This window comes from Saccopteryx bilineata, chromosome 4 (assembly GCF_036850765.1).
Source record: "Saccopteryx bilineata isolate mSacBil1 chromosome 4, mSacBil1_pri_phased_curated, whole genome shotgun sequence".
Classification (NCBI taxonomy): domain Eukaryota; kingdom Metazoa; phylum Chordata; class Mammalia; order Chiroptera; family Emballonuridae; genus Saccopteryx; species Saccopteryx bilineata.
The window spans coordinates 146518740-146541684 of NC_089493.1; the positions used below are offsets into that span (position 1 = coordinate 146518740).

At 39.4% G+C, this 22945-nt stretch overlaps 1 protein-coding gene across 2 annotated transcripts in view; it reads right to left on the reverse strand.

The window, feature by feature from the left end:
• EPDR1 (ependymin related 1) overlaps positions 1-22945 on the reverse strand; it is a 43512-nt gene that overhangs the window by 1834 nt on the left and 18733 nt on the right. The window contains exons 2-3 of one of the 2 annotated variants that reach the window (XM_066272156.1): positions 3814-3884; positions 1018-1170 (exon numbers count right to left, since the gene is read on the reverse strand). In XM_066272156.1, the coding sequence (XP_066128253.1) occupies positions 1133-1170; positions 3814-3884 (109 nt within the window). In that variant the 3' untranslated portion in view covers positions 1018-1132. Of the gene's footprint in view, positions 1-961; positions 1171-3813; positions 3885-22945 lie in introns of those variants that run through there. The other variant, XM_066272155.1, reaches the window with a different exon arrangement.

Genomic DNA, 22945 nt, shown 5'->3' on the forward strand with positions numbered 1-22945 from the left:
CCCATTAAATGTTAACTCCCAAGTCTCCCTTCCTCCTACCTCCTGACCTCTCCATTCCCCCTTTCCTTAGCCCCTGGCCACTACCATTTTCTTTCTGTCTCTATGAACTTGACTATTCACTACATCATATCAATGGAACTATACAGTATTTGTCCTTTTGTGGCTTATTTCACTTAGCATAATGTCCTCAAGGCTCATCCATGTTTTAGCATGTGGCAGAATGTCCTTCTTTTTGAAAGCTAATATTCCGTTATATGAACACACCACATTTTGTTTACCCATTCATCTGCTGATAGAGGCTTAGGTGTTTCCACCTTCTGACAATTTTGAGTAATTCTGCTATAAACATGAATTTTCAAATGTCTGAGTCCTTGTTTTCAATTCTTTTGGGTATATGATCAGAAGTGGAATTGCTGGATCATATAGTAATTCTATATTTATTTTTTGTTGAATTGTCATACTGTTTCCCACAGCACAAAGGCCTGCATTTCTCACAGTCTTGGGGTAGGTGCATTAGCAGCAGAGCAGAGAAGAGCTTCACATTTATGTATAAAAGCAGACACTAAAAATAATGGCAGTAAGTTTGGTCACTGTGACGTTAGGAAGTGATGTGGGGAAAGGAAAAGGAGACATCCAACTCTAATGCGTGCCTTAGCAGACACTTTCCATGCCATTGGTCTAGGCAGATGGGGTAGAGGGATCATCAAATGTCAGAATCAAAGCTAAGTCCATAACGGGTAATGTGACAGAAAGGTACATACAGATAGTGCTAGAAGGCGGAGGTGTTTGACACATGATTCTGGTGTTATACAACTAGCAGAATACACATGAGAACTTTAATGGGGATTAGACAATTTGATCACACTTATAAATTTCCCTAACAACTACTTTCCTTAATGGACTTAAACACTTTTTCCCATAATGCTGTCTGCAACCCATCCTTATATTTCTGAACCCTTACACGATCTAGCTGACTTTCTGTCAGACCACTCCTGGACGGTGATCTGCTCCTGTGGCCCCCCTATGGAGTACTGGTCTTCAAAGGTAGAGTTCTGAGGAATGTCAAGAGGGTCCCAGGGGTCTGTCAGGGTGATCTTGGAGCACTGCTTGGTTGCTTGTTCAATCTGAAACATCACTCTATCTTTGTAGAGCAAAATATATTCAAATAATCTGAAAGACAGAGTAAAAGACAATAGTTTAGGACATTAAGTGACAATCATCATAGTGTTTATCAGCACAAAAGCCAAAAGCCTTTAATATAAATTACTCTTAAAATAAAAAATAAGTTAGTTCTGTTTGTAGTAATCATTTACTTATTTATAAACATCAGACATACAAATAACCTGAATATAAAATAATTAAATTTTATAGCTCAAAACTGAATATTCACCAGACAATTACTTATCAAGCACCATATGCCAGACTCCGTGTTTAGGATACAAACATGAGGAAGACCTGACCCCAGATTAACAGATATTTGTGACCTATCTTTTAGCCACAGGGACACAGGAGGATCTGACCATTGGGTTGGTTGAGTTCTCCTTAGAGCACTAAGTCAAGGAATTATGCACACTGAATGCAGAACAAGACCGCTGAGGTGGGCCAGGCACCTCAGTCCCACTGTCTTGACTGTCAGTCATGAGTGAAAGGCTTTGGTGAGGAGACACAGCCTCGCTGAGAATGGGTGCCCCTCGCATACTGAGAGGAGGCGGAGACGAGCAAGGACAAAAGCTGAGGGGACCCCAAGTGAATGGCTTCCCATGAAGCTTGTCTGCATGCTCTCTGCCTCACCTCTTATGCCTACGAGGCTGTGCTGGAAGTCAGCGGACCAATGCACGATCACCTTACACACTGTGTTGTCAACCATCCTGTGTCAGTCTTAAAAATAGCAATCTTGAGCAAAGCCGATTGAGTTTCTTTTTTTTAAATAAAGTTTTTATTTTCAATTACAGTTGACATACAATATTATATTGGTTTCAAGTGTACACCCCAGTAATTAGACATTATATAACTTACAAAGTGATCACCCTGATAAATCTAGTACCCATTTGACACTATACATAGTTATTAGAATATTATTCATTATATTCCTTATGCTGTATTTTAGCTCATATGACTATTCTGTAACTACCAATTTGTACTTCTTAATCCCTTCACCTTCTTCACCCAACTCTCCAAACCCCTCCCCTCTGGCCACCATTAAATTGTTCTCTGTATCTATGAATCAGTTTCTGTCCTTATTGTTTGATTTAGTTTTTAGATTCCACATATAAGTGAAATCATGTGCCCATGAGTTTCTGTGTTGGACTATCAATCCAATACTCAGGCCATGCTGCTGGTGGAGCAGATGGAAGTTGCAGCCCCAACCTCATAAAGTGAAATTCTCAGCACTTGAGGGTAAAAGAGCCCAGAAAAGTGGCATTTCATAAGCCAATAAGGACAGTTTACACAAATGATCCGTGGTGTGTGAGCCTCATCCACAGCCTCCACAAAGGACTCTTGTTCACGATCCCAAGTCTGAGCTTAAAAAATATTTTCTTCAGGAAAAAGTACTATAAATTATCACTATCTCTATGGTTAAAATAGCTTTACTGTTAGAATTATGTTGTTGGTATCTACGAGCTAGTGGAGAAATATACACATGACCTCATTATATATATTTAGACACGTCTATCCTGCTCAGTCCAGAGAATATTTGAAATGGCTTGCAGTGGTAAAACTCACGCACAGACTTTCAGAAATGCAAGTGAACGCAGACAGACGAGGAAGTCCTCCTTTTATGTCATATTGCTCAAGAATGGAGTCACCTTTTATATTACACATGAGAGTCCACATCAAACCATAAGCCCTTTGGAGAAGTTTGGGGTTAGATTGTCACTGTTTTTTCATTAGGTCCCCGGAACATTAGGGTCTAAACATTCACAGAAGGAATAAAAAAAACAACATCAACTTTAGCGCATAGTCCATTCATAAACAAGGGAATTTTTGTGCATATGCAAATCCTGTTCTATGGGCCTTTTAATGACAGAAGCCCCCCCCCATAAAACACTTGTACTAATTGCCCTCATGGTGGTCTTCATTATTCTTCTCTTTGCCATCAGTGTCACCCTCTTGTACTTTCCCAAGTTCAAGGTGTTCAGCCTAGAGGGTCATTCCTAACTTTTGATAAGACTTCAGTGTGTGCTTCTCAAAGTGCCTTGATTGTCCCCTGGAAGACATGCAGCCATGTACAGGGGAGGGATGCCTTCTTGAGAACAGCCCACAGACCTTAAGCCCACAATAACTGGGCCTGGCAGCCATGTTCACATATACGACTTAGTCACTCAGCAGAGTTTGCTGAACCAAAGATGGATATCTGACGTAGGCAGGACTATCAGCTTTGCTCCCTCTGACATGTGGAATTGTGACACAAGTTCTGCCAGTTTGTCACTTCATGTGGCTGGATACATTATATGTAAACACAGAAGTCATGGTAATCTCTTTTCCAATGTGTGAACTGAATAAGAGCAAAGAATGAAGCAGAAAGCAAGCTGGGATAGCAACAGCTGCTCAGTTCCTAAATGCATTTCTCTCTGAGCCCCAGCGCCTGGAGAGTCCTCTGCAAAGTTATGATCACTTTCCTTTGTCCTAGTAAGTGTTTCTTTTTCTGCTTGGACTTTTTGCATGACTCATACCCAGGACTCATTTCTAATAGAGTTGAGGACTCCACTATTCCCTCTAGAACCTCGGGTAACAGCTGCCAGCACAGCTGTGCTGGGAGAGGCACAGCATGGCCAGCTGCAGACCAAGGGCCGTGAACACTTGGGCATTCACCTGCCAGGGAAGGGAAGAAGACAGCAGGGAAGAAATGACCAACCTCACTGTTTTCTCGAGGCCGGCTCTGCCTGTACCAAAAAGTACAATTTCATTTAAAAATGAGAATTCTAGACTTGAAACAATCATTAAAAATGTTAACATTTGTTAATTCTGGGTGGTCTGAACGCAGGTGTTTGTTATGTGTTCTCTGCTCTTTACTGTTTTCAAAAAAATTTTTAAATGAATACATAGTCTGATATTAAGTGATCTATGTTGACAGTACCTTAAGTTAAACAGAAAATATTCATTTAATGAGAAACAAAACAGAATTGTAATAATTTGCTTTTCAAAGTATCTTGTGCACATAAATGTGAGTACTGCTCTGTGAGAAATTTTAGAGATTTTCATGGTGCTGTTGTGGCTTTTATGATTATGTGAACACATGCAGGGTTCAGTTGTTAGGTTCTCCAATGCAAATAGAATACAGGGTCTGGGATCCGACAGAGCCAGAGGGTCAAAACGCAGAGGTCAGCCAGGGTTGAAATGAGTCGTCGACTGGGGGTAATAACTGTAGACCCGAAGGACTGACCAACTTCAACAGAAACTGGATTCTGGGAGGCAAGATCAAAGCCTGGCTCTGAAGCGAAGTTGTCACACACTGTACCCTCCAGGGTGCAGTCAAGAGAGGTGAGGGCTGGAATGGATGTGGAGGTCAAGGCAGCAGGCCAGCCCTGGGTCAACAACAGCATCAAACTCCTCCTTGCTGGCCAGACACCAAGTAAACAAGGTTCCAGGAGGCCCCACCACTGAGTCTCAGCTGTGAGCAAGGTCAGGCTCTGCAGGTCTGGCCAACAGTCAGCAGGCCAAGCTCGCCAACGCAACCTCAGCCCACAGGAGGTAATCAGAGCCCCATTTTTTGCCACTCATCTCCAGGACAATGAATATTTATTGCTTTTGACAATATCCTCAGACTACATGAACAATTTCTATTTTTTTTCATGAAAATCTATTTTCCTAAATATTAGGCTCTACTGCCTCCATGTTTTATAAAACAATAAAAACCTGCAGTACTTTATATTTAAAAATAGGTCTTTGATTTTTGCAAAATTAATTCATGTTTAATGTAAAAAAATAAAACAATATAGAAATGGAAAAGAATATTTAAAATTGTCCAGAAACTCTTACAGAAATAACTCTCAAAATACGTTGTTCTTTTTTAATTTAATTTTTAATTGTGGTAAAATACGCACATTTACCATCTTAACCATTTTTATGTATACAATTTAGTAGTACTATGTCCATTTACATTGTTAGGTAATCATCTCCAGAAAAGAAATTCTATACCCATTAAACAATTCTCTGTTCCCCACCCTGCCCTCAGCTGCCAGCAACCACCATTCTACTTTCTGTCTCCATCATTCTGACTACTCTAGGGATCTCATGTAAGTGAAGTCATACAGTGATTGTTCTTTTGTGACATGTTTATTTCACTTAGCATAGTGCCCTCAGGGCCCATCCATGTTTTAGCATGTCAGAATTCCTTCCTTTGTAAGACTCAGTAATATTCCATTAAAAGTATATAGCACAATTTATTTATCCGTGCATCCATGGATGGACACTAAGTTGTTTCAAACTGTTGACTAATTTGAAGAATGCTGCTATGAATATTGGTGTGAAAATATTTTGACTGCTCAATGAGTACTATGCACATTTACAAAAATTAGTGAATATTATTCATTTGTTTTCTAACCTGCATTTTAATTCAACAATTTGTTCTTGATATACTTCCAAATCAAATAAGAGTTTTTTGGAATCATTTTTGTTTAATTTCTTATGAAATATTCTAAACAGGCAGAAGAGTTAAAGGGTCAGCACAATGATCACCTTAATATTTATCACACAGATTCATCAGTTGTTATGTTTGTCATGTTTGTTATGTTCTAAATATTTCTTTAAAAGAGGACTTTCTGCCTTGTGGCCACAATACCACTGTTACACTTAAGAAATTAAAATTAATTTCCTAATACCAGCTAATATTGGATCCATATTCAATTATCTCCCACAATATACTTAAAAGTGGGTTGTTAAATCAGAATTTTATCACTATTCAAGCACTATATTTCTTTGTTACATCTTTTTTTAAAATCTAGAACTCTACTATCCTTTTTCTTTTTTTTTTTTTTACTTTTAAACTTGCATGGAGAACCCATGTTTGTAGATATTCCACATTCAAGATTTGATAATTTCTTCATGGTATCATTTAATGAAACTAGACATGAGATCTGAAGACTTAATTAAATGTGCAGTAAAGAGTTTTAGAAAAAACATGTCATTGGTAAGTCTGTGTACTTTGTGTTTCTCACATAAGACAGGAGATGTCTCACCTCACTATTAATGCTACCAACTTTGATCACCAAGGTAGGTGCTTACTCCGGGTGTCTCTGTCATAAAGGTGCTTCCTTTGGCAATTACCAAATAATCACTGGGTAATACATTGTGATGTATGGGCTATTTTGTTACCTTATAACTCTTACCTAATGGTTTTAGGTAAAAGCACTTTGTGAATTAATTATTTCACTAGAATTGACATAATAGTACTATGGCATAACTAATGATATCTATTTATCTATCCATCTGTCTATGAGTATCACTTTGCACTCTTGGGTTTTTAATTTATTCAATGTAAAACAAACAAAATAATTGTCCCTTGTGATGCCCAAATTGTCCAAAGTTCTGTCAGTGGGAGTTTCTACCAAATAGTATTTGTGACTTTTAAGAACACCCACTAGTCTTTGAGTATTTTCTGCTTTTCTGTGACACAAGGTGACCCGGGCTCACATTGGACTTTCCTTGCACCAAATCTGAAATCAGCCAAATCTGAAATTTCTTTAAAGAACCCTGGAACTTAGTGGGAAACAACTTAGAAACTACCATCAGGGCAGTAGATGTGCTCATTGTCATTGGGATGTTATTGTTTTGAGGACATTTCAGTGGTCAGAGTTTCCTACATTAAAAAAAATAATCATAAATTCATATTAATATTTCTAATTTAAATTTAACATTATAGGTTTCCCTTACTTTTGTTTTTAAATTTATATCTCTTTTCTCTTAAATTAAAAATCATACTTCCTAAAACATTAGCAAATTTAATTATTTGCTTTATGCTATAATAATTATGAAATAACTTCAAAACCATTATTAAAAATATAGAACTACTGAATGAAGTTTAAGATTTCATTGTAGCACTTTTTCCTTAGATTATAATTCACTACGAATTAGAGTCACATTACTTATGATAAAAAGTCACATGAAATAGCCTATTTCCTGTGTTTCTAGATTGATATACTGCTAGGTTTATTTGTTTCAATTTGTTCTCAATTTGGGGACTTAATACTTTTCCTCTTTGATTTATTGTATTATTTGAATATATTAAAGTTTTCATGTTTCAATATGATATAGAAAGGCATACTAAGGAAAACCTCACTCCAATCCCTCTGCACCCCTCATGCTCCTAAGGATAGCACTTTTCACTGGCTTCATGTCTTTTGACAAGAAAAATAAGCAAATAAAGGTATGCATTCTTATTTCCCTCTTTTCTTTACAGAAAAGGTAGCATACTACATATAGACTTCTCTGCACCTTGTTTTTCCCCTATTAGAGGCTGGCCTTATTCTTCATAGCAGTAGAACAGTCTATTGTGTGTAAGGACCCTTGTTTACTATGCTGTTTCACCTCCTATAATATTGCCCCAAAAGCCACAATGAATAACCATGTGTTGTTATGGAAATGCATGTTTAGTGTAAATTACTAGATTTGAAGTTACTATGTCAAGAAGTATTTTGTTAAATATTATTGAATATCTGTTCATTGGGTTGTACATTTTGCATTACTATCAGCAACACACAAAAGTGCCTTTTTTCTTTATAGTCTTGCAAAGAGAATATGTTGTTAGACTTGAACTTGGGCCAATCTGATAAGTAAGAATTGTTATCTTTCAGGTGGTTTTTTAAGAACTTTTTTTCTTACCATAAATGTAAAATGTAAAGCTTGAGCAGTCTTACAAAATGACCACCTGGGAGGCACCTCAGAGCCTCTGTCAGCAGTGTGGCTCCAAGCCGCCTTCACCTATCATAGTGCCTTCAGCATTTCTTCATATGCTTAAGGACCATTTGACCATCCTTTACTGAGACATGACTGTTCATTTCTCTGCATATGATGTTTTGGTTTTCTTCCTAATTTCTTTAAATCATTAACTAGCCTTTTATATCTGATATAGTTGCAGATATTTTTTCTCTGCTATTTGTTGACTTTCTTTAACATTTTCTTTTTATAATGAAAAGACTTTGCACTTTTGTCAAATCCCCTTTATTGCTTCTGAATTTTGTCATATTTAGAAAAACATTCTCTGCTCCCAGGTTATAAAGTAATTCACTCATGTATTCTATAATCTTCATACGGTTTTATTTTGTTAACATTTAGGTCTTCAAACAGTTTGGGGTTTATTATGTATGGTGTGAAATATGGGTGAGATTTTATCTTTTCCTAATTATTCTAACACTATTAATTTAAAAATCTATCTTTTTCCCAGAGATTTAAGATGCTACTTTACCCTATACCAGTGGTTCTCAAAGTGTACACCACGGCACACTGGTGCACCCTAGAAGATTTTCAGGTGTGCCCTATGGTATTCCGGAGAAATATGTGCCTGCTGGGGACCAAAAAACCAACAGAGTTTTTGGAGCTTAGATTTTTGGGGACAGAGGTGTGGGGAATTGACTATAAGCTGACAGTTTGCCCAACCTCCCACCTCACTTGCCTCATTGGGTTGCAAAAAACTGTTAAGCTATGGTGCTGGATTGTTTATCCCACCCCCTATGTTCTCCGGAAAGACTGGAGGCAAGTTTCTTCTATCCTTTGTTTGGTGTAAAGTTAAAATGATATGTATGGTGGGGGTTTCCTGCACTTGGTAAAATTCTTGGGTTGCCTTGGAAACATGATCAGAGACCATTGATTTGCTAATGGCCTCACTTTACCCTATAAAAAAAGCAAAATGTGGTTTTGGGGCTCACTTTGTTCTTGCCAGCAGCAATTACAGGGCCCTCACAACCCCGTATTTTCTTAATTCTGCATATTTTCTTAATTCCACACAGTTCCCACTTAGGATGTGGAATTTCTAGTTGCGCTGGTTCACAGCATGTGCCCAGATATAAAAATGAAAATAGTTACTCTATTATACCATTTCATTATGGAAATACTGTTCTTTTTGTTAACACATCATTATTATATTTATTATTAACAGATCATTATATTATTTATGTTTCTCATAAACACAAGAATGAAAAAAACTTAACACATTTGCACCAGGACCTGCCGAATTTACTAAATCTTACTAAGAATGTATCTATATATATAAAAAGATAACCTTTTTGGACACATGCAGCCCCATGTTTATTGCAGCATTGCTCACAGTGGCCAGGACACGGAAACAACCAAAAAGCCCGTCAGTAGATGACTGGATAAAGAAGATGTGGCACCTATACACTATGGAATACTACTCAACCGTAAGAAATGATGACATCGGATCATTTACAGCAAAATGGTGGGATCTTGATAACATTATACGAAGTGAAATAAGTAAATCAGAAAAAAACAGGAACTGCATTATTCCATACGTAGGTGGGACATAAAAGTGAGACTAAGAGACATTAATAAGAGTGTGGTGGTTACGGGGGGAGGGAGGAGAGGGAGAGGGAAAGAGGGAGGGGGAGGGGCACAAAGAAAACTAGATAGAAGGTGACAGAGGACAATCTGACTTTGGGTGATGGGTATGCAACATAATTGAACGGCAAGATAACCTGGACATGTTATCTTTGAATATATGTATCCTGATTTATTGATGTCGCCCATTAAAAAAATAAAATTATTAAAAAATAAAAGATAACCTTGTTTTTTTTAACCCTTCTTTTTTACGAATTCTAAGCATAACTCAAAAAAGTAACATAAAAATGTTTTTTAATGTCAGAATAAATTTAATTTTGTTGTATTTATTTCACTTAATTACCATAAAAGCATGCTTGGACTTTATTTTTTTTCTTTAATATTTGACTAAATTATTATAACATATTTCTCAGAAATTTGTATGTAGTATACCTACAATTATTTGTAGAATTTTAAATGTGCCCCAACTTCAAAAAGTTTGAGGCCCTGGCTGGTTGGCTCAGTGGTAGAGTGTCGGCCTGGCGTGCAGAAGTCCCGGGTTCAATTCCCAGCCAGGGCACACAGGAGAAGCGCCCATCTGCTTCTCCACCCCTCCCCCTCTCCTTCCTCTCTGTCTCTCTCTTCCCCTCCCGCAGCCAAGGCTCCATTGGAGCAAAGATGGCCCAGGCGCTGGGGATGGCTCCTTGGCCTCTGCCCCAGGTGCTAGAGTGGCTCTGGTCGCGGCAGAACGACGCCCTGGAGGGGCAGAGCATCGTCCCCTGGTGGGCAGAGCGTCGCCCCCTGGTGGGCGTGCCCGGTGGATCCCGGTCGGGCGCATGTGAGAGTCTGTCTGACTGTCTCTCCCCGTTTCCAGCTTCAGAAAAATACAAAAAAAAAAAGTTTGAGAACCACTGCCCTACACCAATACCATAGGGTTCTCTTATCTATCTGTGCACCTGTGTCTCACTGCTTTAATTAGAGAGATCTAATTGTGTGTTTCACAATCTGGTAGAAGGTACCATTGTATCCTTCTTCTATTCCAAGATTTTTCTAGATATTTGGGCTTTATAATTTTTCCATACATAGTTTTGAACCAAATTGCTTAGCTCCCAGAACACCTAAACCTTTTTGCTTCTAACTATTAATGTAGGAAGAATGGTATCTTCATGATGTTGAGTCATTCTATCACCTCAATAAAAATCTGTTCTAATTTTTCAACTATGTATTATTTTGTCTTTGCATACATCAAGATTGTTTAAAATTTTTCCTAGACAAATTTTGCACGTTTTCTTTAAATAGATTTCTAAGAGGTTTATCTTTTGTTGTTGCTGTTATTATTTTAAATGGAACCTTCTCTTCTACTATAGTTTCTAGCAGGTTATTGTTGGTATATATTAAGATTATTGATTTTTTATATTGATTTTATATACACCTACTTTACTAAATTATGTTATGGTTTGTCCTACTGGTAGTGACACAGTAAATAAAGTGTTGACCCAGATCATTGAGGTGTCTGGTTCAAAACCCCAAGACACCTCAGGGTTTGGCTCTGAGGCTGGGCTTGTTAGCACAGGGTCACTAGCTTGAGCAGGGATAATCCACATAATCCCAAAGCTAGCCAGTTTGAGCCCAAATGTCAATGACATGAAAAGCCCAAAGATGATGGCTTGAGCAAGGGGACACTGGCATGGCCCCAGTCAAGGCATGTACAGAAAGCTCAAAGTACAACTGAAGTGAAATCAACTACAGATTCATCATCTTCACTCCTCCCCTTAAACCCCCTCCCATCTGGCAAGAGTCAAAATGTTCTCTATATCTATGCATCTGTTTCTGTTCTTCTTGTTTAGTTGTTTTGCTTTTTAGATTCAATTGTTGATTAATATGTATTTATTGCCATTTTATTGTTTGTATTCATATTTTTTTATCTTTTTTTTCCTTCTTCTTAAGGACAACCCTTTAACATTTCTTATAATACTGGTTTGGTAGTGATAAACTCCTTTAACTTTCCCTTGTCTAGGAAGCTCTCTATGACTTTTGATTCTAAATGATAGCTTTGCTGGGTAGAGTAATCTTGATTGTAGGTCCTTACTTTTTGTCATTTTTAATATTTCTTTGCAATCCCTCTGGCCTGCAAAGTTTCTGCTGAGTAATCAGCTGACAGTCTTATGGAGTTTCCTTGTAGATAACTAACTGCTTTTCTCTTGCTGCTTTTAAGATTCTCCCTCTGTTTTTAACCTTTGCTATTTTAACTAAAATGTGTCTTGATGTGGGCCTCTTTGGGTTTATCTTATTTGGGATTCTCTGTAGTTCCTGGACTCATAGGTCTACTTCCTTCACCAAGTTAGGTGAAATTTTCTGTCATTATTTTTTCAAATAGTATTTCAATTTCTTCCTCTTTCTCTTCTCTTTTTGGCATACCCATGAGACAAATGTTGGTAAACTTGAAGTTGTCCCAGAGGTTCCTTACACTATTCTCCTTATTTCTGGTTGTTTTTTTTTCTTATTGATGTTCATTGGGTTTTTACATTCTTATATTCTAAATCACTGATTTAATTCTTGGCTTCACCAACTCTATTGTTGATTCCCCATAAATTAACCTTCATTTCAGTTACTATATCCTTCACTTTTGACTGATTCTTTTTTTGTGGTTTCCATGTCCTTTTTTATGCTGTTGAAGTTCTAAGTTCATTGAACACCCAGAGGCAGATTAAGGTTGATTGAAGCCCTGGGCATAGAAGAAAATATTGGGCTCTTTAAAAAAAGGAGAGAGAGAGACAGGAAAAATAAAAATACATGTTAACCATATTTTTAAATAAATAAAAAATAGTGTATACTAGTAATGTTAAAATTGCACATATGAAATCAAACTTGGAGTCATTAAAAAAACATGCAAAGTAGTTGTTTTGCAGGGCCCTTCAGATGTCGGGGCCCAGGGTGCATGCCTGGTGAGCCCTCTGTTAAATCTGCCTCTGTAAACACCCTTATAATCAGTGTTTTGAACTCTGCATCTAACAGAGTGCTTATCTCCATTTTGTTTAATTTTTTCTAGAATTTTCTTCTGTTCTTTCATTTGGGACATGTCTATTCATTTCCCCATTTTGGCAGCTTTCCTGTATTTGCTTCTCTCTATATTAGGTAGAGCTGCTACATCTCCTGGACTTGGAAAAATGGCCTTATTTAGTAGGGTCCAGAGGCACGGCTTCCCTGATCACCCAAACTGGGTTCTCCAGGTTTGCCCCCATTCTGTGTGTGCTGTGTATACTCTCCTGTTGTATTTGAGCTTTGATTGCCATTGGCATATCAATGGGAGGGGTCTACCTGCAAGCGAATTGGCTGCAAGGACTGGCTGCCAACACTGACAACGGTGAAGGATCAGCTGTGCAGGGACTCTCTCCACAGAGTTAGACTTACTTCAGCAGGGATCTAGTGCTTGCTGACTCTGCACCTTGAGTGTGTGACTTGTGGAGGTGGTTGTGTGGTGTTTCAGATGTAGTCTGAAGTTGTCCTTCAGGTACGCTGGTTCTGGGGCCTCTCAGGAGGTATAGACCAAAGTCAACCACTGTCTTTGCTCTTTCCAGAGCCATCCAGCATGAACTACAAAGTATGCTACTTGTACTGCCTTGGAGATACCCAGGAGAGGCCAAACTGAAACAGTGCTGGCTGCCACTGGTATGAGGCCTAAAACTACTTAGCCAGAGATGTGGGGCATGCTGAGGCAAGATGCTGCTTATCTGAGAAATTTTAGGAGAGTCTGAAGCATGAGCCAAGACAGGCCATTCTTATGGAAAAGGCACAGGACACAGGTTGAGTGGGCCAACAGTTTGGTAGGACAGGACTTCAGAAGATCACCAGGACAGGGTGAATAGCGTGAGCCAGATTGAGCCTATTGGCTCTGTAGGGAGAGAGCTCATCAAAGGAAAAATGGCACTGCCGGCATTTCCCTCTAGCGGAAAACTGGCCCTTCTGTTCTCATCCTAATGCTAGATAATTGAGTTCTTCCCTTTATGTCCCTGGCACTGGAGCTTAAAGGGAGTGAGTCCAAGTAAGTTTGTGAATGGGTCCTTTAAGAGGAAACTGCCTGGGGCTCCAGCAGTACTTTGTCTTACTTAGCCTCAATGCCCACTGGTTTTTCCAGCCAGAAGTGGTATGTCTTCTCTTCCTAGCACTGGAAGCCTAGTATAGGGCTGGAACCCCTCCCTCCAGAGGGATAGCTGAGATATCCTTCTCAATTTTTATCCACCACACATTGGATGGATAAATAGGCTCACACTATTTACCTTGTCCTGGTGACGCCCTGAGGTCCCACCTTACCAAATTTCTGGCCCACCTAACTTATGTCCTTTGGCTTTTCCATACATTGGATGGAACAGCCTGTTCTGATCCTTCCTTCTAGTCTCCGTGTGGCTTCCTCTTTAAATCTCTGGTTGTAGGACTTCTGTTCAGCTAGATTTCAGGTGGTTCTGAATGATGGTTGTTCTCTAGTTCAGTTGTAATTTTGATGTGGTTATGGGAGGATTCAAACACCATGTTTACCTTTGCTACCATCTTGACCAGAAGTCAAGGAGAGAACTTTTAGATGTAGTTTTCCTACTTCAGGATGAGGTTTATAAATAATGTAAAAATCACTGTAAAGAAGCTTGGGTCAAAGAATTAAAGTCCTCACTCTACCAATGGTGAGCTGTATGATCATAATTTTAATCTCCCTATTTCTCATATGTAAAGAAGTCTAAAATTTTGAACCTCATGGCATTATTAGAAAGATGATTTGAGATAATGGATATAAAATTATTGCATAAATGCAAGGATTCATAGCTTTATAGAAAATTCTGATTATAGTTGTATTTATTATAAACAATTAATGTTTAACAAAGAAACTATTCATTTACCTTGTATACCTAGCACTCAACCTACTATTTAACAAATAAGGGTTGATACATCCAGGTGAGATGGACAGGTAAGAAAAGAACATTTCTGAGTGCTACAGTGGATCCTTTAATAGAAGACCCATCAAGCATTCTCATACCTCTCTCTTGCCTTCCTCTCAATACAGAGGCTTAGAAAGCATGCCCATATAATCACTTTCTTAGTCTCCTTTGGAACTAGGGGTATAGTTCATTATGACACTGGAAACCTGAAGGGAAGATGATCACATGTGGGGGTAAGAAATCCTCTGGAAATTTCTCTTCTCTCAAAAAAAAATAAGGAGAATAAAAGTGATGTGATACATATACTCAACGGAATACTATTCAGCCATAAAAATACAATGAAATGCTTTCATTTGCAACAACAAGGATGGATCATGCCAAGTGAAATAAGTCATACAGAAAGGGTGAATAACTGTATAATTCCATTCTATGTAAAATAGACAACATAAAGAAAAAAAAAAAACAGAACAAAAAAACACATTCCTGGATAAGAGAATGGGGGTCACCAGAGGGAGAGGTGAGGGGAGGACAAAGAGATAAAGGGGATCAAATATATGGCGATTAAAGGAGACTAGACTTTAGGTGATAAACACAAAAGGAGTGTATGAACGTGGTGTTATAGAATTGTACACCTAAATATTATGTAATGCTATTAACCAATGTAACCTCAATAAATTAAATTTAAATTTTTAATTAAAAAATCATTGCAAAAAAAAAAAAAAAGAAGAAGATTCTGTCTTTTCCACTTCCTCCGTTTCCTGTCTTTGAACATAGTTTGGGAAGGACACATGCTTGGAACAGGGGCAACCACCTTTAAGTAATGAGGCAACAAGTCAGTGTGCCATCTTACAGTGATGGATGGTGAAGGACCTAGGGCCTGATGAACTGCTGATTCACACCTAGAAATGTATCACCAGAATTTTGAGGTAAAAACTAAGCATCCTTATAGTTTATGCTTCTCATAGTCAGAGTTGCTGCAGCTGAAAGCACCTTAAATGAAATAAGTAAAAAACCATTGCTTTACAAGGTATTACTTATTAGGTTCCTTAAAACAAGTCTACAAGTCTATAAGTCTTCCCTTCCAGAATGAGTAGGGCCCAAGATTTGGGTAATCCTAAAACCCAAAATGCCAGATCCTGACCTAAGGACAGATGACCCTGAATAGCTACTGCCTTTTCAGCCAAGAGGCAATTGTTTGTTTTTCTGCCTTGGATTAAAGTAGTCAGGAAACACAAAACATAACAAAAAACAGTATAAGCCTGGAAAATTAAACTGTCTGACATGTTATTAGCTTTTTTCTTCTTTTAACAAATGAAAAAAATATGAGGCTTAGAGAATAAATTAATAGTAAATAATTGTGCCAGAATTTGACCCAAGGTTTGATCTCCAACCAGACTCACTCTAACTCACTAGCACCATGCTCCTTCCTTCCTTCCACAGAAGAGAGGAATGATTCTTTCTATCTATGTAGAACCTCTTGGCCAACTAAGGTACATCAAATTACAGAAAAGGGAGTGGACAAATATTATATTGTGATTACAAAAAGACTTTGGATTTTATAAAAGAAATTGGACAAGCTCTGGATTTGTTTAATATGCAATATAATAGATTAGTAATGCATGCCGGCTCTCTGACTTTTAGCAGAAAGAACTGAACTGTGGCCACTTGCCATTCTGGCATAAACCAACACTGAGTTAGTTACACCCTACAGGAATCATGAGACATAAAAGAAAAAAACACTGTTCTGAAAGTGTTGTGTTAGACACAAACTCATTGTGCAGTTTGATGCCAACCACATACAACAAAAGGAAAATTAAATTACTTGAGACTGCAGCCCTAGGAAAAGTCAAATCAAAGAGTGATTATGTGTGCAATTTTAGAAGCTGTAAGGTGATGTATCTCCACAGCTTGGATTTTAGTTCAAAAGAGGAAAACAGTGTTTAAGAAGTTAAAGAGAATTTTTTTTTCTAAAAATGTATCTGAATGAATATTGGCAAGGTGTAGGCATTCTTTCATCTGATGGAAAATAATAAAAAACTGCTCATGACACAATGGTTCAGTATGACCATTTTTCTTTTTTTCTACCACCACTAAAGAAATAGCCTCATTAGTACTGAGGTAACTCCCAGATACACAGTAATTTCTAGAACATATGTCAGGGGGTTAGGAAGGTATAAGAGTCATGTTCATATAATCAGCACTATGCTTTTCAGTAGAAGTATATTAGTGCCCTCTATGTTGGAAAATAAACACATACACACCCTTGCAGTTAAAAGTTAATGAAACTAAAATGTAAATCTTATTTTTTACATTCACTGGAATTTGGGTTAATGCTACATTTAAGCAAAAGGAATAATATTTGGCCACAAGGATAGCTTTCTAGTGAAAGACATGATTCTCAAAATAAAAAATGTAGAGGAGGTCCTGGCTGGTTGGCTCAGTGGATAGAGTGTCAGCCTGACATGTGGACATCCCGGGTTTGATCCCTGGTCAGAGCACACATGAGAAGCAATCATCTTCTCTTCCTCTCCTTCTCTCCATTCTTTCTCTCTTCCCCTCTCACAGCCAGTGGCTTTGGTTCAAGTGTTGTCCTCAGGCACTGAGGATAGCTTGGTTGATTCCAGCATTAGCACCAGACAGGGGTTGTCAGGTTGATCCCAGTCGGGGTACATGTGGAAGTCTGTTTCTCTATCTGCCTTCCTCTCACTTAAAAAAAAAATGCAGAAGAGGCAGTGTAGGGCACATTAGCTACGAGAACCAAAAACCAGAGACAGTGAATTAAAAGGTACTATTATAAAACCAAAAAAAAACCCCATAAAGTGATGAAATGCTAATGAACTGATAAGAAATTTAGGAGACAGTTGTAAGAGAATCAATACACATAGGTAGAGAGATATTCTACAGGAACCAAAAAAGAAGACAGAGTATTAAGCCTCCAGGAATAGTAAATGAAATTTCCCTAAGGCTAGACATAACCTGGCAACATTAATTAATAAAGTTCAATGATAATAGAAACAACCTACAAAAACTTGGACAGAAAAAATTATTAAACTAAACCAAGGGCCTGGCTGGTTTGCTCAGTGGATAGAGTGTCAGCCCAGCATGCAGGTGAAATCTCTGGTCAGGGCACACATGAGAAGTGACCATCTGCTTTTCTTCCCCTCCCTCTCTATCTTCTCTTTCTTTCCCCTCTCACAGCCAGTGGCTTGGTTGGTTCAAGTGTCAGCCCCAGGAGTTGAGGATAGCTCAGTTGATTTGAGCATTGGCCCTAGACAGGGGTCGCTGGGTGGATCCCAGTTGGGGAGCATGCAGGAGTCTGTCTCTCTACTTCTCCTCCTTTCACTTAAAAAAAAAACACACTAAACCCAAATTACTTTGATGTTATACTTCTCTAAAATTTTTCCATAAACGTTTTAAGCAAAAATATTATTACTTAATGAAGTACATATTCCCCCAAATCATAATTATGTAAGACAGCAATTAGTAGGTGTTCTCAGATATTCAAAGCCTCTGAAAGTACCCTTTCTGAAGAAAATTAATTGAGGATGCTCTCTAGTTGACGAAACACGAATCAAAACAAAATATTCAGGTAAATAAAAATATTGAAAAGAAATCACAGTAAATAATAAAATGAGTAAAATAATATATGTCTTTTTTTAATAATGGACCTTGTGGTAAAGCTACTTAGAAGTTTGTACAAACACAAACATTATAAAAACTCATCTGTGTTTTAACCAATGAAGTTAACCTTTCAGAGGTTTGACCAGCATGATGAAAGAAGGAAAGATTAGAAACTATCTAAACACTTGAAGTTCTTTTCAACATACCAAGTGGTACTTTGGAAATACAAAACAACAATAAAAACCCAATAACCTATATCCTGGCATCCAAAAAGCAGATATTCAAGCTTTATTCTCTATGTCCTTAGGCAGAACTGAGAAGAACTAAGACCTCATGAGACTGGCTCCTCTGAGGTCCCAAAGGTAAGTCAGACAACACCTGGAGCTGAGTCAAAAGAAGAATCACTGTCTAAAATACAGAGTGTGTTGGAAAGGGGACAGGTGGAGGGCTCAGTTCAGAGAAAGAGGACTCCCAGATCCATAGGAAACTACAAACCATACCAGAACGTAGCACCAGATGTGGCACTTTAATGGGTATTAAATCTGGGGTAGAGTCTCTTCCCAGCATCTTTTGCTCCAGGAGTGTGAGCTGATAGATTTTTCTACTGGTCCATTGTCCTGTTTCTCTTGAAATTAAAGCTTCCATCCTCTTGCGCTTTCTCTGCATTTGCTGCCTCTGCCTCCTGCTTCTCTCCAGGAGCTCTCTGCCCAGTGCTGTCCTGGGGCAGCTACCTTCTGTTTGGAGGTCATCTGTCCCAGGAGCTTCTCCTTTCTTTGAAGGGTTTGATAGTAATGTAGGTACCCTTTTAGGGCTCTGAATTTTCAGATGATTTCTAAATTCAAAGAGGAATCAAGAAAGGAGGAAAAGAGAAGTACTTCTGAAGGAAACCATTGCTACTTGGAAAACTTCCAATGCCCATATTGGGAATAATTCCCAAACACTGAGATTGAGGAGCAAGAAAGGCAGAGCACAGGGTCTGATGAGAACACAGCTGGGGAGAGGCCCACGCATGCAACTTACAGGGGATCCATTTTCAGAAGCTATGATATACCCTTCATGGAGGGACTACACTACACCTCTGCTTAAAAGCTTTCAAAATATGAGTGTGCACTATAGTTTGATGTCAAAAATTATTTGTAACAAGAGATACATGATGTAAAATATAAATAAATAATGTACCATGAAACCATTGCACAAATCAAAGTGTATTGTTTAAAATGTAATTGAAAAGAAGAAACAAGGGGGTAACATTCCAGGATAGCGACAGAGAAGGCAGAGGTTACAGCTGCCACCTCCCAAGACCAAATTGGATTACAATTTAATTTAAGAACAATCATCTTGAAAAACCAACTTTAGACTAAATAAAAAGGAGTCTATAACCAAGGATCACAGAAGAAGCCACACTGAGACTGGTAGGAAGGGCAGAGACATGGAAAGGGCTGCCCTGCTCCCAGGAGCGAGCGGCAGCTGAGGGTCCAGAGGGACTCTCACTGAGGAGAGGGTCGCCCTGAGAGATGTGGGTCCTCAGCCTCAGGCCTGGAGCCATATCCTAGAGCCCCAGAACCTAGAAGAGGTGCCCACACAGCATTTGGTGGTAAAAAGAGCTGAGTTTCTGTCTGCAAATAAGACAGAGCTCTCTGAGAGGCAGGCTCCATCTTAAAGAGCCTGTGCAGAAAATCTCTTTTACAGACACTTACCTGGGGCTCTGGTGGAGGGAGAGATGAGAGGACTAGAATTGCATGAGGAGACTGTGAGGCCCAGGGAGAGACACTGTGAAGAACAGCCACTGGAACCCCTGTGCGGAGTCATCCTCCAGTACTGCAGTCACCATCTTTCTTGGGTGGAGCAGTCCCCTCTGAGAGGCATCAGTCTAGGAAAAAGAAACTGCTCCACCCTTGGAGTCTCTCCTACCCCAGTCATGGTGTCAGGTTGTTTCTGAGAGGCCAGAAAGCAGGGGATACATCAATGACTCAGTTTTCTGGTGTTGAGGCAGAAGCTTGCCCCCATATGCTCCCGACTTTAAAACTGGTGCTTCCATTGCATAGGAGACTCAGTAGAAACTGTCCAGAGGGCAGGCAGACCACACTTCTAGGTCTCATAGGCCACACCCACCAGACTTCTGGGGCAATATCCCACTGATGTCTGTGAGAAAAGTCTGGGCAGACTGACGCCTGGGGCCGAGGGACAGAACCACAACCGTTACCCTTCCTAATCCCTGAATTTCCTCAGGCTCTAGACCAGGGGTCCCCAAACTACAGCCCACGGGCCGCATGCAGCCCCCTGAGGCCATTTATCTGCCCCCTCCGCACTTCCGGAAGGGGTACCTCTTTCATTAGTGGTCAGTGAGAGGCCCATAGTTCCCATTGAAATACTGTTCAGTTTGTTGATTTAAATTTACTTGTTCTTTATTTTAAATATTGTATTTGTTCCCGTTTTGGTTTTTTACTCTAAAATAAGATATGTGCAGTGTGCATAGGGGTTTGTTCATAGTTTTTTTTATAGTCTGGCCCTCCAACAGTCTGAGGGGCAGTGAACTGGCCCCTGTGTAAAAAGTTTGGGGACCCCTGCTCTAGACTCTACCAGAGGTTTTTTCAGTGGCCGAGCCCAACAAGCAGCTAGCAGATAGAGGTTGCAGGAGGCAGGACTCAGGGAAACTAGGCCTTTTAAACAGACCTTCCCACAGGCCCAAAGTAGGTAAAAGCCAGCCTAGGAGTGCAGCTGGTATTTCCATGTGCATCCGGGCCCAGCAGAAGCAACCACAAATTCTGGATTGCTTGTAACTCCAAGAAGGTTGCTGAGGGCCAGTCAAGGGCAGTGTTTCTTACTGGTCTGTGCTGAGTTCCTGCCAAGGAGGCCCAACTGCAGAAAGCATTGGTTCAGGACCTAAGAATCCATGCTAGAGTGGTATCCTAAATAAGGGCTCCTCATACCTGGCCCAACTGAGGCGAGTTCCACTCTCTATGACCAGTACCTGCACAGAAGCTCATGTGCATTGGATAGAGTGGAGCTTCACAGTCAACCAGCCTAGGTGCTGGATATTCAGCCCTGCTGGGCTAGATTGCACAGGGGAAAGAGAGAGAGGCTTGGAACATAGACATTTAATGTGTGGGTGACTGTGAGTTTATTGCTGGATACGGCCGAGGGGCTTAGCTTTCATGGGGGGTGGTCACATTCACTGGCAAAAGAGGACTCTCTTAGTCTTCCTCCCTGAGACCAGGGTCTCACCAGCTGTAAGAAGTTCTGCAGAGGAGACTGAGAGCCACACTCAATCTGAACCTGCTGCTCACCTTGTTGGGGAGAAATAAAATTTGAGTATCCAGCAGGGACTGAGGGATTACACTATGGAGTAGGGGTCACATTCCCCATACAAAACTCCTGGTGAAGAGACCCCTGAAGTAAGGGGTCCCACTACGTTGTAATCACAACATCAGCTGCCCTAACCTAAAAAGCATGGAAGCTGTAGATGGATTGGTTGGTACAATCTTTCTACAGAAGACTCTGTGGGAAGATCAGGCAGCCACAAGAGGAAGAAGAGCAGCTGAAAAGTGGGGAAAAATATTATAGAACTTGGGTCTTTTACATAGCTGCTCTCAACTCTAAGTAGGAGGATGCTGATCTTTATACAAAGGTTGGTGCCTCCAACAGTACCCAGACACAGAAAATGCAAACACGAACAGCAAAAAGTGCAGTAGCTGCAGACAGGTAGCCCACAGCAGGTTACAAACAACAGCTGACATCAACCCAAGAAAATATAGATCCAACACAACTGGTAGTGGGTAGCAGACAGCACCAACCCTAGACTCACATAGATAATAAGCAGCACACACAAAGGAGGAGTCTAGCAGGCACCAGATACTGTGAAGAATAAATATGCTCAACAGGAAAGACATTACACAATGTGTAATACACATAATCAAGATTGACACTTAGAGCCATCCAGCCTGAAGGGATAACCATATCCAAGAAAGAACCAAATGCATTCAATACTCAAATACAACAAAAGGGAACACAGTACCCTTAAGAAGCATTCTTAGAACAAGGAAAACAGGTGGCCTGAGGTCAGTACCATCGAGCCCATCTTCCTCATAAAATCACCACAAAAATGTCAAAGTCAGACAGCATTACCTAATACACAGACAAAATGGGAAGACAGAGAAATGTGACCCAAATGAATCAATAAGAGAAATCCACAGATGAAGAATTAAATTAAATGGAAGTAACCAAACTACCAGATGCAGAGTTTAAAATAATGATTTTAGGGTGCTCAAGGATCTTAGAGCAACAATAGATGGACATAATGAGCATCAAAATAAAGAGATAGCAAGCATTAAGAAGAACATTAAAATCATAAAAAAGAACCAGTCAGAAATGAAAAACACAATATCAGAAATGAAGATTGCACTACAAGGAATCAACAGAAGGCTGGATGAAGCAGAGGATCAAGTCAGTGATTTAGAGGACAAGATAAATGAAAACACAGAAGCAGAGCAGCAAAAATAAAATAGGCTCAAAATTCTGAGAAAATTCTAAGAGACCTCTGTGACAACATGAAGAGAAACAAAATCCACATCATAGGGGTTCTTGAAGGAGAAGAGAATGAACAAGAGATAGAGGACCTATCTGAAAAATTTGTAGCTGAAAATTTTCCTAAATTGATAAAGGAAAAAGTCATACAAGTTCAAGAAGCACAGAGGTCCCATTAAAGAGGAATCCAAGGAGGCCTACACCAAGACACATCATATTTAAAGTGCTATAGTTAAGAGACAAAGAAAAAATACTAAAAGCTGCAAGAGAAAAGCAGTTAATTAACTACAGAGGAGCCCCATAAAGATGACATCAGACTTCTCAACAGAAACACTTCTAGCCAGAAGGGGTTGGGAAGAAATATTCAAAATGATGCAAAACAA